Source organism: Acinonyx jubatus, chromosome D3 (assembly GCF_027475565.1).
Source record: "Acinonyx jubatus isolate Ajub_Pintada_27869175 chromosome D3, VMU_Ajub_asm_v1.0, whole genome shotgun sequence".
In the NCBI taxonomy this organism is placed as follows: domain Eukaryota; kingdom Metazoa; phylum Chordata; class Mammalia; order Carnivora; family Felidae; genus Acinonyx; species Acinonyx jubatus.
Window position 1 is genome coordinate 64,662,685 of NC_069392.1, and position 14,867 is coordinate 64,677,551.

The 14,867-nt window shown below is 39.6% G+C and overlaps 2 protein-coding genes across 5 annotated transcripts in view; one reads left to right on the forward strand and one right to left on the reverse strand.

Moving 5' to 3' along the window:
* Nucleotides 1–2,785: 2,785 nt before the first annotated feature.
* On the reverse strand, nucleotides 2,786–11,986 carry ATP5F1A (ATP synthase F1 subunit alpha). The gene is made up of 12 exons (XM_015070004.3): nucleotides 11,831–11,986; nucleotides 10,115–10,193; nucleotides 8,607–8,776; nucleotides 6,781–6,954; nucleotides 6,527–6,693; nucleotides 6,192–6,340; nucleotides 5,582–5,733; nucleotides 5,253–5,477; nucleotides 4,387–4,494; nucleotides 4,119–4,263; nucleotides 3,146–3,296; nucleotides 2,786–3,009 (listed from the first exon to the last, which is right to left on the reverse strand). Exons 1-12 carry the CDS (start codon nucleotides 11,888–11,890, stop codon nucleotides 2,928–2,930), a joined length of 1,662 nt encoding a protein of 553 aa, XP_014925490.2. The 5' UTR covers nucleotides 11,891–11,986; the 3' UTR covers nucleotides 2,786–2,927.
* Nucleotides 11,987–12,143: 157 nt separating this feature from the next.
* The window catches only part of HAUS1 (HAUS augmin like complex subunit 1), a 30,111-nt gene continuing 27,387 nt past the window's right edge, over nucleotides 12,144–14,867 (forward strand). For all 4 annotated transcript variants that reach the window (XR_008291427.1, XM_027068903.2, XM_053205535.1 and 1 more), the window contains exon 1: nucleotides 12,144–12,299. Coding sequence is in view for 3 of the 4 variants with exons in the window: in XM_027068903.2 (XP_026924704.1) it covers nucleotides 12,201–12,299 (99 nt within the window). In the remaining variant the exon portion in view is untranslated. The remainder of the gene's footprint in view (nucleotides 12,300–14,867) is intronic.

The following is a 14,867-nucleotide window of genomic DNA, read 5'->3' on the forward strand; positions in this document are numbered from 1 at the left end:
GATGTAATTTAAAAAAACAAAACTTAAAAAATAAATTGTTCATGTCACTGCAAAAAACAAAAACAAAAAACCATTTCAGGTTTAAGCAGATCATAAAGAAGTCCTATGAGCAGCATTTCTCTTTAACCCAAATCATCATCTGTTCATATTGTGATCATAGTTAAATAGATTTATGATGTAGTATAGCAGTTGTGTGCACATGCAAAATTCTTACCCGTTGGGTGAAATCAACAGATTACACACATAATGTACAAATCAGGAAGTGGCACCATTGCAATACGGAGCTGACAAAATAACTGAATAGGAATTAGTTGCCTTTGGGGGCGCCTGGATGGCTGTCAGTTAAGTGTCCGACTGTTTCGGCCCAGGTCATGATCTTCTGGTTCCTGAGTTTGAGCCCCACATCAGACTCTGCGCTGACAGCATGGAGCCTGCTTGGGATTCTCTCTGTCACTCCCCGACTCGTGCACTCTTTCTCAAAATAAACATTAAAAAAAAAAAAGGAATCAGTTGCCTTTGTAGAGGTTGGGGGTAGGCAAACAAGGGATTTCCTTCTCTCATAAACAACTGTCTTGACTTTTTGATTCTTTTAATTATATACCTGTTAACAATTTAAAAATGAGGAGCCCAGAAAGACCCAGGCATGGGTGAAACTTAAATATACCGGTATCACAGCAGGTTACATGGAGGGCTCATTTAATAAATGGAGCTTAAAAATTGGATATGAATATGGAAAAAAAAAATTTTAACTTTGAGAGAGAATCCCAAGCAGGCTGTATGTTCAGCACAGAGCCTGATGCGGGGATCAATCCCACAACCTTGGTATCACAACCGAGCCGAAATCAAGAGTCACTCAAATCAACCGAGCCACCTAGGCGCCCTTTTTATTTTTTTAAATTTACATCCAAATTAGTTAGCATATAGTGCAATGATTTCAGTAGATTCCTTAATGCCCCTTACCCATTTAGCCTATCACCCTCCCACACCCCCTCCAGTGACCCTGTTTGTTCTTCATATTTAGGAGTCTCTTCTGTTTTGTCCCCGTCTTTTTTTGTTTCCCTTCCCTTATGTTCATCTGTTTTGTCTCTTGAAGTCCTCATATGAGTGAAGTCATAGGATTTTTGTCTTTCACTAATTTCACTTAGCCTAATTCCCTCCAGTTCCATCCACATAGTTGCAAATGGCAAGATTTCATTCTTTTTGATTGCCAAGTAATACTCCATTGTGTATGTGTATATGTATATACGTGTATACACACGTGTGTATACACACGTATATATATGTGTGTGTGTGTGTGTGTATACACACACACACCACATCTTTATCCACTCATCCAACAATGGACATTTGGGCTCTTTCCATACTTTGGCTATTGTTGATAGTGCTGCTATAAACACTGGGGTGCATGTGCCCCTTCGAAACAGCACACATGTCTCCCTTGGGTAAATGCCTAGTAGTGCAATTGCTGGGTTGTAGGGTAGCTTTATTTTTAGGTTTTTGAGGAACCTCCACACTGTTTTCCAGAGTGGCTGCACCAGCTTGCATTCCTACCTTTTTAAAATGTTTATTATTTATTTAGAAAGAGCACAGGGGAGGGGCGGAGAGCAAGGAGAGAGAGAATCCCAAGCAGTCTCCTTACTGCCAGCACAGAGCCTGGTTGCAGGGCTCAAACTCACCATGAGATCAGATCATGACCTGAGCCAAAATCAAGATTTGGACACTTAACCGACTGAGCCACCCAGGAACCCGTTTTAATTTATTTAAGTAAGCTCTATACCTAATGTGGAGACTGAACTCACAACCCTGAGATCTCATGCTTTACCAACTTGAGCCAGCCAGGTACAACAATGACAGTCAATCTTCTGTGTCAACTTGGCTAAGCTATGGTATCTAGTTTATGGTCAAACCAGTCTAATTGCTGTGGAAGTATTTTTTAGACATGATTAACATCTGAAATACTCTGAATAAAGATTACTTTAAAAAAAAAAAAAAGCTTACTTTCCATAACATGGATGGGTCTCATCCATTTGGAAGGCCTTTAGAGAACGTGAGGTCCACTAAGAAGGAATTCTGCTTCTAAACACAACTATTCCAGGAGTCTCCAGCCCTATCCACCTGCCCTTTCAAACTTGCCAGCCCCTACAATCTTTCTATACACATCCTAATCGCTGTATTTCTCTGAAGAACTCTAGTAAGTGGACTAAGCTCTTAGATAACAAAAGTAAATCTTTAAAACTCTTAGTAAAATATATAATCATCTTTGTAGACTTTAAGGTAAAAATTTCTTAAATAAGACCAAAAATACCATAAAAACTGACCAACTTGGTTATAATTATAAACCACTGCCTATAAAAGATATGTTAAAGAAAATTAACGAGAAGATATTAACAAATGTTCCTAATTCTATTCATTAGTATGTTCTTTCTCAATCTTTGTCCCAATCTTTCAGACCTCACTTACCAGTTTTACTTCCTTGAGAATTTTAGTTGTCCTGTTCTTTTCTTGCCTACAGTACATTTTTATATAGATCAGTCTTCTTGGCAGACAAGCCAGCGAGGCTCTTCAACATTACCACATGTGAACTCTGCTACATATCCAGTTACCTAGTTTATGAATTCTTCTTTAATCAATCACAAAGCACTCTAGAAACTTGCAAAGAGATCAGTCTTGAATAATCTAGGCCTGCTAATCTGAATAACATTCAAGTAAATTAGCTAAAGCATGCTTACCAATTCCTCTAATTAATTTCAGTTCTTTTAAAAGAATCGTTCAAACTACAGAAAACCACCAAGCAATACGGAACCTTTATTTTTAACGTAATTTCTGTACATCTGGAGTATGACAGTAATCCTTTTACAAATGGAACTGATTACTAGAATAAACAATGACAAAACCAAACTGGTATTTGATGTGAATCCACAGGGAGTTTAAGCTTCAAATCCAGCCAAGAAATTTGTCACAATCTCTTTCAGCTTTGCATCTGACTGTTCTGAGATCTTTCCATCAGTCCTATTCGGAAATGAAAAACAGTTCATCAGTTCAGACCTAAACAAAATTCAATGACTAACTACAAAACTCAAAAGAATTTTACCAAGACTTTGTATCTTAAAAATTATAAAAAAGAGGCTACCGATTGTGTTCATACCTGATGTTGCCCAACAGAGCTTGGTGCTGGCTGATAACATGAGCCAAGAAAGCATGCTCAAACTTTGTGATCTTGCTAGGCTCCAATTTATCAAGATACCCTCTCACACCAGCATAAATAACAGCCACTTGTTCTTCAATAGCCATGGGAGCTGAAAACAAACAAAACAATGCCAAGTGAGTTGCTCAAATAAATGCCATATTAACAAAGTCAGAGAAACTTACCTTTTCTTCCAATTATGAACATGTCTCCTCCATATCACCTGCTCTCACATTCTCTATGAGACACCCCACATTAATACTCTCCCACTTCTGTCCCCAGGAAAAACTTTTTTCTTTATATTTGCAAGCCTTAAAGTGTTATCTTTGGGCATATTCCATAAGCACGGTTTATCATCTGGCAGTATTTATACTGTATGAGACATAAATAAGTTGCTGACATTTTATAGCAAGGTAAACACATACTAACATTCTTTTAAATCTGCCCAATTCCATTCTCTCAAAGCCAACACAGAAAGGGGCAGAGGAAGAGATCTGACAGATTTTAACTCTCAAAAGTAGTAAGTATATTTTAGTAAGTTTTCCTTCAAATAATGACAATACCTGCAATACAAGTATAATAAGCATCGATCACATTCAAAACACTCCATCTTGGGGCACTCAGTCAGTTAAGCATCTGACTTCAGCTCAGGTCATGATCTCACGGTCCATGAGTTCGGGCCCCGTGTCAGGCTCTGTGCTGACAGCTCAGAGCCTGGAGCCTGTTTCAGATTCTGTGTCTCTCTTTCTCTCTCCTCCCCCGCTCATGCTGTCTCCCTCTTCTCAAAAATAAATAAACGTTAAAAAAAAAAATTCAAAACACTCCATCTTTAATGAAAGGTAACAGTATGTATCGTAGCTTACGTAGGGAGCTGTATGATATTCCCAGGCCCTAACACACAGTAGGAACTTGATGACATGAAAGAACAACTTACAATACTGTCCTTGCTTCAGCAACTCAGTCAATCGCACACCACGACTCAAGAGTTGTTGCGTGGCAGCATCAAGGTCAGAACCGAACTGGGCAAAAGCAGCAACCTCACGATACTGAGCCAATTCCAGCTTCATGGTACCTGCCACCTGAAATACAGAAATGGTTAAGTCATGAAATACAAAAATACTTAACTTCATTGACAAAGAACAAATACATTGTGATTTTAAACTAAAGACACCCCATCTCCTTGACAAAGTGATGCAAATTACCTGCTTCATGGCCCTGGTTTGAGCAGCAGATCCGACACGGGACACAGACAAACCAACGTTAATGGCAGGGCGGATACCTTTGTAGAACAATTCTGTTTCCAAGAAGATCTACATCATACAGAGAATACACATGATAATGAGCTTAAAGAAATCAAGTATTTTCAAAGTTAAGTCAAAAAACTGAAACCCGGGGCACCCGGGTGGCTCAGTCGGTTGAGCGTCCGACTTCGGCTCAGGTCATGATCTCAGTCCATGAGTTTGAGCCCCGCGTCAGGCTCTATGCTGACAGCTCAGAGCCTGGAGCTTGCTTCGGATTCTGTGTCTCCCTCTCTCTCTGCCCCTCCCTGCCCCTCCCCTGCTCATGCTCTGTCTCTGTCTCAAAAATAAATCAAAACATTAAAAAAAAAAAATTTCTTTTTTAAAAACTGAAACCCAACATCTCCAAAGAAGAATGTTGTCTTCTTCTCATAGTAAAGAGTCCCTCCAATCTTTCACAGCCCATATCAAACTACATATTCTGTTGGTAAGATTAAAAGATGTGAGACGAAAAAAAAAAACAGATTATGAATTTATATTCAAACATATGCAGATAAAGTGATAGGACCTCTGAGATTTGCTTCAAAACTACCTAACACGGAAAACAGTAGTGGCTATAAATGAAGCAAAAATGAGGTCCACTATACCACGAATTGAAATGGGTGAGAGAGATGTGGAGTTCATTATACCCTTCTCCTTACTTTTCTACATATTTGAAATTGTCCACAATAAAAAGTAAAAGGCATTTAACAGATCGGTTCATAAACACCAGCCTCAACCAATGCCTTGAAGTCATCCAAAGCTTTTACATTTATTTAAGCATAAAATACCTGTCCATCAGTGATGGAAATGACATTTGTTGGAATGTAAGCAGACACATCACCAGCTTGTGTTTCTATGACTGGTAAAGCAGTCAAGGAGCCACCGCCAAAAGAATCGTTCATTTTTGCTGCTCTTTCTAGCAGACGAGAGTGTAGGTAGAACACATCACCAGGATAGGCCTCACGACCAGGGGGTCGGCGGAGCAGCAGAGACATCTGACGATAAGCAACAGCCTAGAGTATAGAAAAGGGTTACGAAGTTTAGTTATTAAAAGCTAAATTTGTCACCTTCCATTGTGGTGCAAACACGCAGATTCTAAAAATATATATACTCTGACCTGTTTGGATAAGTCATCATAGATGATCAGAGCATGTTTGCCATTATCCCGAAAATACTCTCCCATGGAACAGCCAGAATAAGGAGCCAGGTACTGAAGCGGAGCAGCATCAGAAGCAGTAGCTGAAACCACGATGGTGTACTTCATGGCATCTAGGAAGAAGATAAATTTTCAGTTTTACAAGATTATTAACGTTTTGATTTTAGAGACTACTATAATAAAAATTAAGTGCTTCACTAAGTCATCTATCAAAGTCAGGTTAGTCAGAACTTCTAAGTGGCACCTACTTTAAAGAAACTGACAAAAACCTTAAAATGTATCATTGTTTTACACTATTTTCACTTGTTTTTACTTATTGAATTACATGAGAAATTTCAATTCATTAGGGAGTAATTAAAACCAGTCTTCATTCAGTAGAAGCTATCCTAAGATTAGCAACAATAGGACTCCCACCAAACAATAATAAGATTGAACAACTTCTTTTCTTATAAGCAAACTCTACCTCCAACGTGGGGCTCAAACTCACAACCCTGAGATCAACAGTCACATGCTCTACCAACTAACTGAGCCAGCCAGTTGGACTGGCCCCAGGACTAAAGTTCTTTAATACCTGCATCTGTAAGTCTCTTCACCAACTGGGCAACAGTGGACCTCTTCTGACCAATAGCAACGTAGATACAGTATAGCTTCTTCTTTTCATCAGTTCCATCGTTGAAACGTTTCTGGTTAATGATTGTGTCAATAGCAATTGAGGTTTTGCTTTAAAAAGAGAAAGTAAGCATGAATCTTAGTAAATACTTCAAAAGTTTTCGCAACTTAAAAGTACTACTGCTAATGCTCATCGCATTCCATTCTCCCTACTATATCTAAAGCATTTACCATTCCAAGCCTGAAAAGTAACCTTTCCACAAGCATATTTTAGTTAGAACTTTTAACAAGCTTTACCCAGTCTGACGGTCACCAATAATCAGCTCACGCTGACCACGACCAATTGGCACCAAGCTATCCACAGCCTTAATACCAGTCTGCATTGGCTCACGCACAGAAATTCGAGGAATGATCCCAGGGGCTTTCAGGCCAACTCGCCTACGGGTCTTGGAACCAATTGGACCCTGGTAAACAATAAAAAGTGTCCCCAGAACAATCAGTTTTGATGTCTGTTAGAGGCTACAATCACATCTAATAAATGTTAAACGTACCTTTCCATCAATGGCATTACCAAGGGCATCTACGACACGGCCCAACAGCTCCTCACCAACTGGAACATCCACAATGGCTCCTGTTCTCTTCACAATATCTCCTTCTTTAATCAGTTTATCATTGCCAAACACGACAACACCAACATTGTCAGGTTCCAAGTTCAGAGACATACCCTACACAAAACACACAATCAAACACCGACAAAACTTTAGTACTTGTTCCCCATACATTAACACTACATATTATGAAAATACCTAGTAAAAAAAAAAAAAAAAAAGTCTTGTCCTTTAGATCTGGTTTACCCAAGTATTTTTCCAACACCCTTCTTTGGTCAAAACTGCATTACAATAAGCCTAACATGCTTCTTTATCACATCCTCAAAGAACTAAAAGAAGCAAAAAAAAAAAACAAAAAACTCAACAGATCAAGCTTATTTCACTGCATTTCTTTTGTCTATGGCTTTTGAACTGGGTGATCATTATGAAATAAAATCATCAACCCGAAATTTTAAGACACAGTTAATTTACATCTTTTTATCTGTGAGAAGTTCCATACACAATTTAAAGAATTACCTACTGAGAACTCATCAGGTTAGTAGACAGTGAAATTAAAAGCTACTCAAACAAGAACAAAATGCCATAATGAAACAATGATGGGTCATCTCTCCTCATTATAAACTTATTTCAAAATGGTAAGATTTTTAGGTCCCTGATCATTACTAAGGAAAAAGGTTATTCCAGGAACAGAGTCTGGTCAGTAATGAAAGCTTTGTAGAAGTACTTGGAACAAATACAGAGGAATATCATGGAATACCACTGGATGTACAAAATCTTTAATCTAAATCTTAAGATATTCAATACATCAGTCACTAATCACATGTGGCTATTTAAAATTTGAATTAACACCATCTTGCAAAGTCAGAGAAACTTACTTTTCTCTCTAACACATCTCTATACATCACCTACTCTCTGTGAAAAACTCCACATTTTACACTCTCAACAGCCTCACATATGTAACAGTTACTACATTTACAGCAAAGACACAGTATTTCCATCATTGCAGAAAGTTCTATTAGGCATTACTAAACTCTTAGATCTTAAAAGCTAAACAGAAACTCAGAGTTCATTAATTTCACCTCAACTTTCAAAACTATGTTAATACACATACACTGAAGATATGGGAGATTACATTTTTAGCCAAAGACTAACACCCTGGATAAAACTTTTGGCTTTGTAATTATTCTTCCACATCAAGGCTCTTTTTCCACACTGGACGCTACCCAGAGGACCAAGACTGTCTTCTCCCATGTGTGGGTAATCCTACTCCCCCTGGTCCACCCATATCACACTCTGCTTTCCTCAGAAAACAACTAGGTTCAACCTAATGGAAAGTAGATTTCTATCAGAGAGCTTCTGATAACTACACTACCCTACCTCAACAATAATACATCTACTCTTACTAGAAATACAAACTGAATGACTTTCAACTTTCCACCAGAAATGAATTTAAAGTTATCTAATGCTTTTGTATAAGATGACGTTAATGGCTGCAAAGAGTATACCATTCTTAGAATCCAGATGAACGTTTACTCAATATATATTTTAGCACTAGTGGCTCCAACTGATATATACATCAATCCTTAGAGTAAAAACTTTGGTAACTAAAACCCTTAAGTTTATTCTTTTCACAACCTACGATAATCACTAAAACAGTGAACAAGTTGAGATTTAAAGTTAAACAAAAAAACACTAGCACAATCTCTGAATTACTAATGAATAACTCAGAGACCAATCCTAAACCACCAAAATCTCATTTTATAATTTACCTTTAAACCTGAAGAAAACTCCACCATTTCTTCTGCCTGAACATTTCTCAGCCCATGTACACGGGCAATACCATCACCAATGCTTAGGACACGCCCGGTCTCCTCAAGGTCAACAGAGGTATCAGCTCCAAGAATGCGTTCTTCAAGGATAGAGGACACTTCGGCAGTGCCTATTGAGAGGAAAATTCCATTGCAAAAATAGCCTGGTCTCAAGATTTTAAAACCCACTTCCTCAACAATGTAAAAACTATAGTTTTGTAATCACAATAACCAAATTACTCTAAGATGTAATATAATATACTTGGCTCTATTCGAAAAAGCTTAGTACCTACCATTACTATAAAAACAAATCCAAGTGATTAAGAATCTGTATCTATGTTGAAACCAGACTTTTTGGCTAAACTCTATAGGAAGTTTAAAAATACAATCTATTTTTTAAAAACAACTGTTAACAAAGTATAAATATCTTTCTTTTTAAAAACATGCAAATACTATTCTTCATCTTAGCATGTGGGAGATTTACAGATTCACTTTTTTTTTTTTAAATGTTTATTTATTTTTGAGAGAGAGAGCGAGCGAGCAAGCTGGAGAGGGGCAGAGAGAGGGAAACACAGAATCCGAAGCAGGCTCCAGGCTCTGAGCTGTCAGCACAGAGCCCAACATGTGGTTGAACTCACGAACTGTGAGATCATGACCTGAGCCAAAGTCAAATGTTTAACCTACTGAGCCACCCAGGTGCCCCTATGGATTCACTTACTTAATTTTTAGTTCAAAAGCTCCAATCACATCTCCAAAGGAATTCCCTAACCTACAGCATCTTCCTATGCTCACCTCCCTACTTCTCTATCCTATTTGCAATGTGTAAATTTATAGATTGCCATATATAGATTAGCAGCTATCACCGTCAAAAAACAAAGGTAAAAACTGCTTACTTTTTTCTAATTTTTTTTTGGAGAAGAAAAAGAAATCTTTCATAGTTCAGAACGGATGCTCAGCACCTGATATGTGTACTTTCTGTTTCCACCCAAGGGATATTGTATCAGAGAAAAAAAAAGTTGTAGGGGTGCCTGGGTGGCTCAGTCAGTTGAGCATTGGGACTCTTGTTTTCAGCTGAAGTCATGATCCCAGGGCTGTGGGACTGAGCACCGCAGCAGGCTCCGCACTGAGTATGGGGCCTGCTTAAGATTCTCTCTCTCTCTGCCCCTCTCCCCTGCTCCTACACATGCTCTAAAATATCTTTTTAAATAAATGAAAAAAGAAAACAAAAAAACAGGAAAGAGCTAGTAATATGATAAAATATTTCACTAGAACAAGAAAACCTACCAAGATAGGGCTAAATGGCACATTATGGGCTAAGAATCTGGGATTTGTGGTAACTAAATTTGAAAGAAAAAATTAACAGATGAAAATAAAAAACCCCAACAGTTATGTTACCTATGTAACTTATTTTTTCACTTATTGACAAGACAGTAACTGTGGGGTATGTACACTTAGAAATACTGACTTACCAGTCTTCTGGAGACGTGTGTTAGAGGCATGGAGGTTCCTTGCAGCAATGAAGGATGATCCCAAAGCATTTTTGGAGACCTAACACATAAACATTTTTAAAAATATGATTAAAAAAAAAGCATTTATAAAACTGGCAAGCTTAAACAAATGTTGGCTTACTCTGATCACGTTATCAGTGAAAATATTAATTATATCAAAATATTTTGCTTAAAATTGGAAGACTATTAATCATATAACAAAGTAGCTTTTGATATATGAGAAAATCTATTATGCAGCTCCTGGCAATGCTATAAGTACTCTATAAAAAGCAAATTTTAAAAATGCAGTCATGCAGTCTAGGGGCATCTGGCTGACTCGGTTGAGCACGTGATTCTTAATCTCAGGGTCGTGAATTCAAGTCCCAAATTGGGCATGGAGCCTACTTTTAAAAAAATAGTAACGGCCTATTTTTAAAAGCAACAGTTACTAAATTATCTTTTCCTTTAAAGGCACCAGTTGCTATTATTTCATCTTTAGATATATTTCAGTTGAATTGTGAAAATTCTCAGTAAGATAAATTGCTTTCCAAAAGGGGCAAATATCAATAACATATCCTATTTTACTTAAAAAAAACCCAACAAACAAAAATTGAGTTGTAAATGTTAGAGTTTGATTAGAAACTAAGTATGGCCGTCTACTCTTTTTTCCTGCCTTTGACAAAGCCTATAGCAATCTGGACCCCCTCCTTCTCCTTCAAGTTGTAATGCCCTAATTTTGGTCACTGGCAATTCTAAATCTACTACTTTCTCTAGGACCAGATGAAATCCGTTAAAAATGCTCTTTGATACCAGTTCCATTATGACAACAAAGTATGTTTATTTCACCTTTGAAACTGAGATTATGTTTAACATGGAAAAAATAAGTAAATGTAAGCCTTAACTTCAAGGGCGATAAGTAATGAAGGGAGAGCATTGACCTTCACAGGCATTTTCTAACCTATGTTCTATCTTACTTGAGTTCTCAATCACTGTCTACGATTCCTCAAGGACGAAATCTTAAAACATGTCAAAGTACCACAACACAAAGCAGTCTTTCTACCTGAGGCAATTTAGGATTCGCTGCTATCACTGCTGTCACGGTATCTGCCACATGAAATGCACATTTGCGCTGTGTTTCGCTACTGTTTCAATATTCAGCACTAAGAAATCGCCTATTGAAGTATTCAGAAAGGCACCTTCATTTATTGCTTTCCCCTGAACCGACCTCCGGGCAGAGGTGAAATGCCGGGGCCCGCTGACCTTCATACAATGTCAGGCTTCCTTAAACCGCTTCAACGAGACATAGCAACAGTGCTCTGACCTTCAGTGGCACAGTCCCGAAGAATCAGCGGAGACAAGCCTCGCCGTTTCAGAGCAGGCATCGGAGCTACAGCTCCAACACTGACCTTCACCCAAGGCCCCTCTCGGGCAGTACTCAGCTGAAGTCGGGAACCCTCCCCGAGACCCTATCTCTGGACAGCATCGAGGTCAGCACCTCCCCCGCACCGCTCTGCACCGTCCCGCGCGGATGGCCAGCAACAGGCCCTTGTGCCTCCTCCCTGCCCAGCCCGAGCAGCCAACAGTGCAAGATGGCGGCGCCCGCCAGCCCCTCACCCTCCTTGCAGAAAGAGCTCTCGAGTCAGCACACCACCAGCCACCTGCCGGGCCACCTCCCTCCCGCCGGTTGCCCGCACTCACCAGCCCGGCCCGCCTAGGCAGGGCGCGGGCCACGGCCGCGGCGACGCGCACGGACAGCATCTTTGTAGCTCTACTTAGGGTGGTTCCTCTGCAGCCGCAGCCTCCGAACTGACTGGGACAAAATGGCTGAGCGGCAAGGAAGGTCAAGGCAGCCGGTCCACCTGACCCGGAAGTACCGCCCCTCGTGTTCACCTCCGGACGCGAATCTGCCTTTTACAGGAGGACTGGGGGTGGAGTTGCTTTTTTTAAATATTATTTTTAGATTTAAACTTAAAAATGAGTGATTAGACCTTTGCCAGCTTCGGTCCAGGCATTCGTCACACATTTATTTTGGCCTACTGAGTCGACCTTATGGTTGCCCCTGGCGACCATGTGGGTAGCGGAACCTGCTATGATGCGGCGCTCAGGCCCGGTTCCGACAGGGAGACGGTGTTGGCGTCACCCTGTACCTGGCGCGGCTGGTTTGAAGGTGACAGGAGGTTGAATGGGGGGGGGGGGGGGGAAGGAGGTCCGAGATTACAGCTATTAAAGCCTTGGTGCTGTAGCAACGGTAAACAATTATCACCCCGGGCTTGCCGAACTGGTGAATGCGAAGATCGCTGGCCCCACCCCCAGACCCTCTTAAAATCGATAATTTGGAGGAATCTTAATTTTTGACAGGCACCCACACCATTCTAGGTGATCCAGTACGCGCTCAAATTGGAAAATCGCAGTTCTTTTAGATTCTATCTAAATGAATACTGTATATTAGAACAATTTTTTAATGGTAACAAACACAATTCAAGAAGAGTGGTTGCCAATTCTACTGAGAGTGGACCAGAATCAGAAGTCCCACCACAGACTGGACCAGAAGTCAAGGTTTCCTCTACCAGCAACTAGTTTCATGACAGCAGGGACTATGTTTTTAAATTTGGAATGCAATGGAAATGAAGAAAAAACCTTTTCTATATCTACACATTAAGATTGGGGCAGGGGTGCCTAAGGGGCTCAGTGGGCTAAGCATCTGACTTTGGCTCAAGTGATGATCTCAGGTCATGATCTCATAGTTCGTGGGTTCTAGCCCGGTGTCAGGCTCCATGCTGACATCTGGGAGCCTGAAGCCTGCTTCAAATTTGTGTCTCCCTTTCTGCCCCTCCCCAGCTGGTGCTCTGTCTCTCTCTCAAAAATAAACACTAATTATTTATAATTATTTATAAAACACTAGATACATATAGATATATATAACATATATTACTATATTATATATTATATACATAATTTATAATATATATATAAATATGGGACAGAACTGGGGCTCCTGGGGTGCCCTGTCACTTAAGTGACTCAGTCCGTTGAGTGTCTGACTTTGGCTCAGGTCATGATCTCATGGTTAATGGAATCCAGCTCTGTGCTGACAGTGAGGAGCCTGCTTGGGAGTCTCTCCTCTCACTCTGCTCTAGCTTATTTGGACTTTCTCTATTTCTCTCTTTTTCAAAACAAACATAAAAAAAAAAAAAAGATTGGGGCAGAACTATCCCCATACATACACATACAGAATTTTTATTGAGATTTTTTGTGATATGTACAGAATTGGGGGGGTATTTTGTGATATGTACAGATATGGGGTATTTTGTGATAGTAAAACTATTAATATTGCCTTCACTTGTAAGTGTTCTGAGAAGCATCTTTCAGCTTCATTTGCCAAATCCTGGATTACACCTAAAACCTTAATTTGGGTAGGGCATATGAATATCTGGGTTGAAAGGGTCATTTCCTAAAAGATGGCTTGTAAATGTACGGTCAGCAATCCCTTTCCCTAAAATTCTACTCTATTTTCAAGGTGAGCATCCTTCTCCTCATGGGTAATAGTAGGCTAACAGAAAAAAAAAAATGGTTTGTAAAAACAACAAAGTTGGAGGGTTATTTTGTGAAATTTGTAGTGATGAAAGTGGACAAAGGGCATAAAGATAACTTTTTCCCATTCAGGGGCTGTACCATCTTACCAGATATTTGGTTACTGAGCAGAGATATATTTGAGTAAAACAAAAAGAATAAACAAGCCATACAATATAGTATTCACTAGTTAATAAACTTCCTTTGAAAAGAAAGGTTTCGTCATTTTAAATATGCACATGACTTAGAAGAAAGATATTTAGTGGTAAGACTACTCCACAATTTGGTCTTAAACCACATATATCAGGCAGTCGAGTACACGGTCTACCTTTCCTGGTGTAACAGTATATTACAGGAGGTTGCAGGCAACAGTGTGGTCTAACTAGCCTTCAAAGATAAACACTCAATCGGAACCAGAACATTATGGTCAGATTCTAGCTTCTACCTAATCTTGGTCAATTCATTTAATCCGTGTGTGTGTGTGTGTGTGTGTGTGTGTGTGTGTGTGTGTTTTAACATGAAAATAGGTAAAATTTGTTCATCTATTTTTACCAGCTACTTGTAAAAATGAAACTAAAGGCATGCCTGAGTGGCTCAGTTGGCTAAGTGTCTAACTTTGGCTCAGGTCATGATCTCATGGTTCATGGGTTTGAGCCCTGCATTGGACTCTTTGCTGACAGCTCAGAGCCTGAAGCCTGCTTCAGAATCTGTGTCTACCTTTTTCTCTGCCCCTCCCCTGCTCACGCTCTATCTCTCTTGAAATTAAATGAACATTAAGAAAGAAAATTTTAAAAAAAGAATTAAACTGAAATAAAACACATAGAAAACTATATATTGCTGTGTAAATATAGAGAACCTCTCTTCGTGTTAACTACTGGATGGAGAATTTTAGGGAAGGCAAGAAATGAATGGAAGAATGGCTGAGCAGCAGCAACAGTGTCAGAAGTTGGCTCCTGTCAACTGTTTTATTTTTTTTAATTTTTTTAAATGTTTTTATTTATTTTTGAGACACAGAGAGAGACAGCATAAGCAGGGGAGGGGCAGAGAGAGAGGAAAATCCAAAGCAGGCTCCAGGCTCTGAGCAGGGCTTTAACACACGGACTGTGAGATCATGACCTGAGCCGAAGTCGGACGCTTCACCGATTGAGTCACCCAGGCGCCCCGA

Coding starts and splice junctions, on each gene's coding strand:
- ATP5F1A (XM_015070004.3), bottom strand. CDS start 11,890: ATGCTGTCCGTGCGCGTCGCCGCGGCCGTGGCCCGCGCCCTGCCTAGG. Junction 6,955..8,606: donor AGTTTTCTTCAGGTTTAAAG/GTAAATTATAAA, acceptor TGTTTTGTGTAG/GGTATGTCTCTGAACTTGGA. Junction 4,264..4,386: donor AAACCAGGGCCATGAAGCAG/GTAATTTGCATC, acceptor TCTGTATTTCAG/GTGGCAGGTACCATGAAGCT.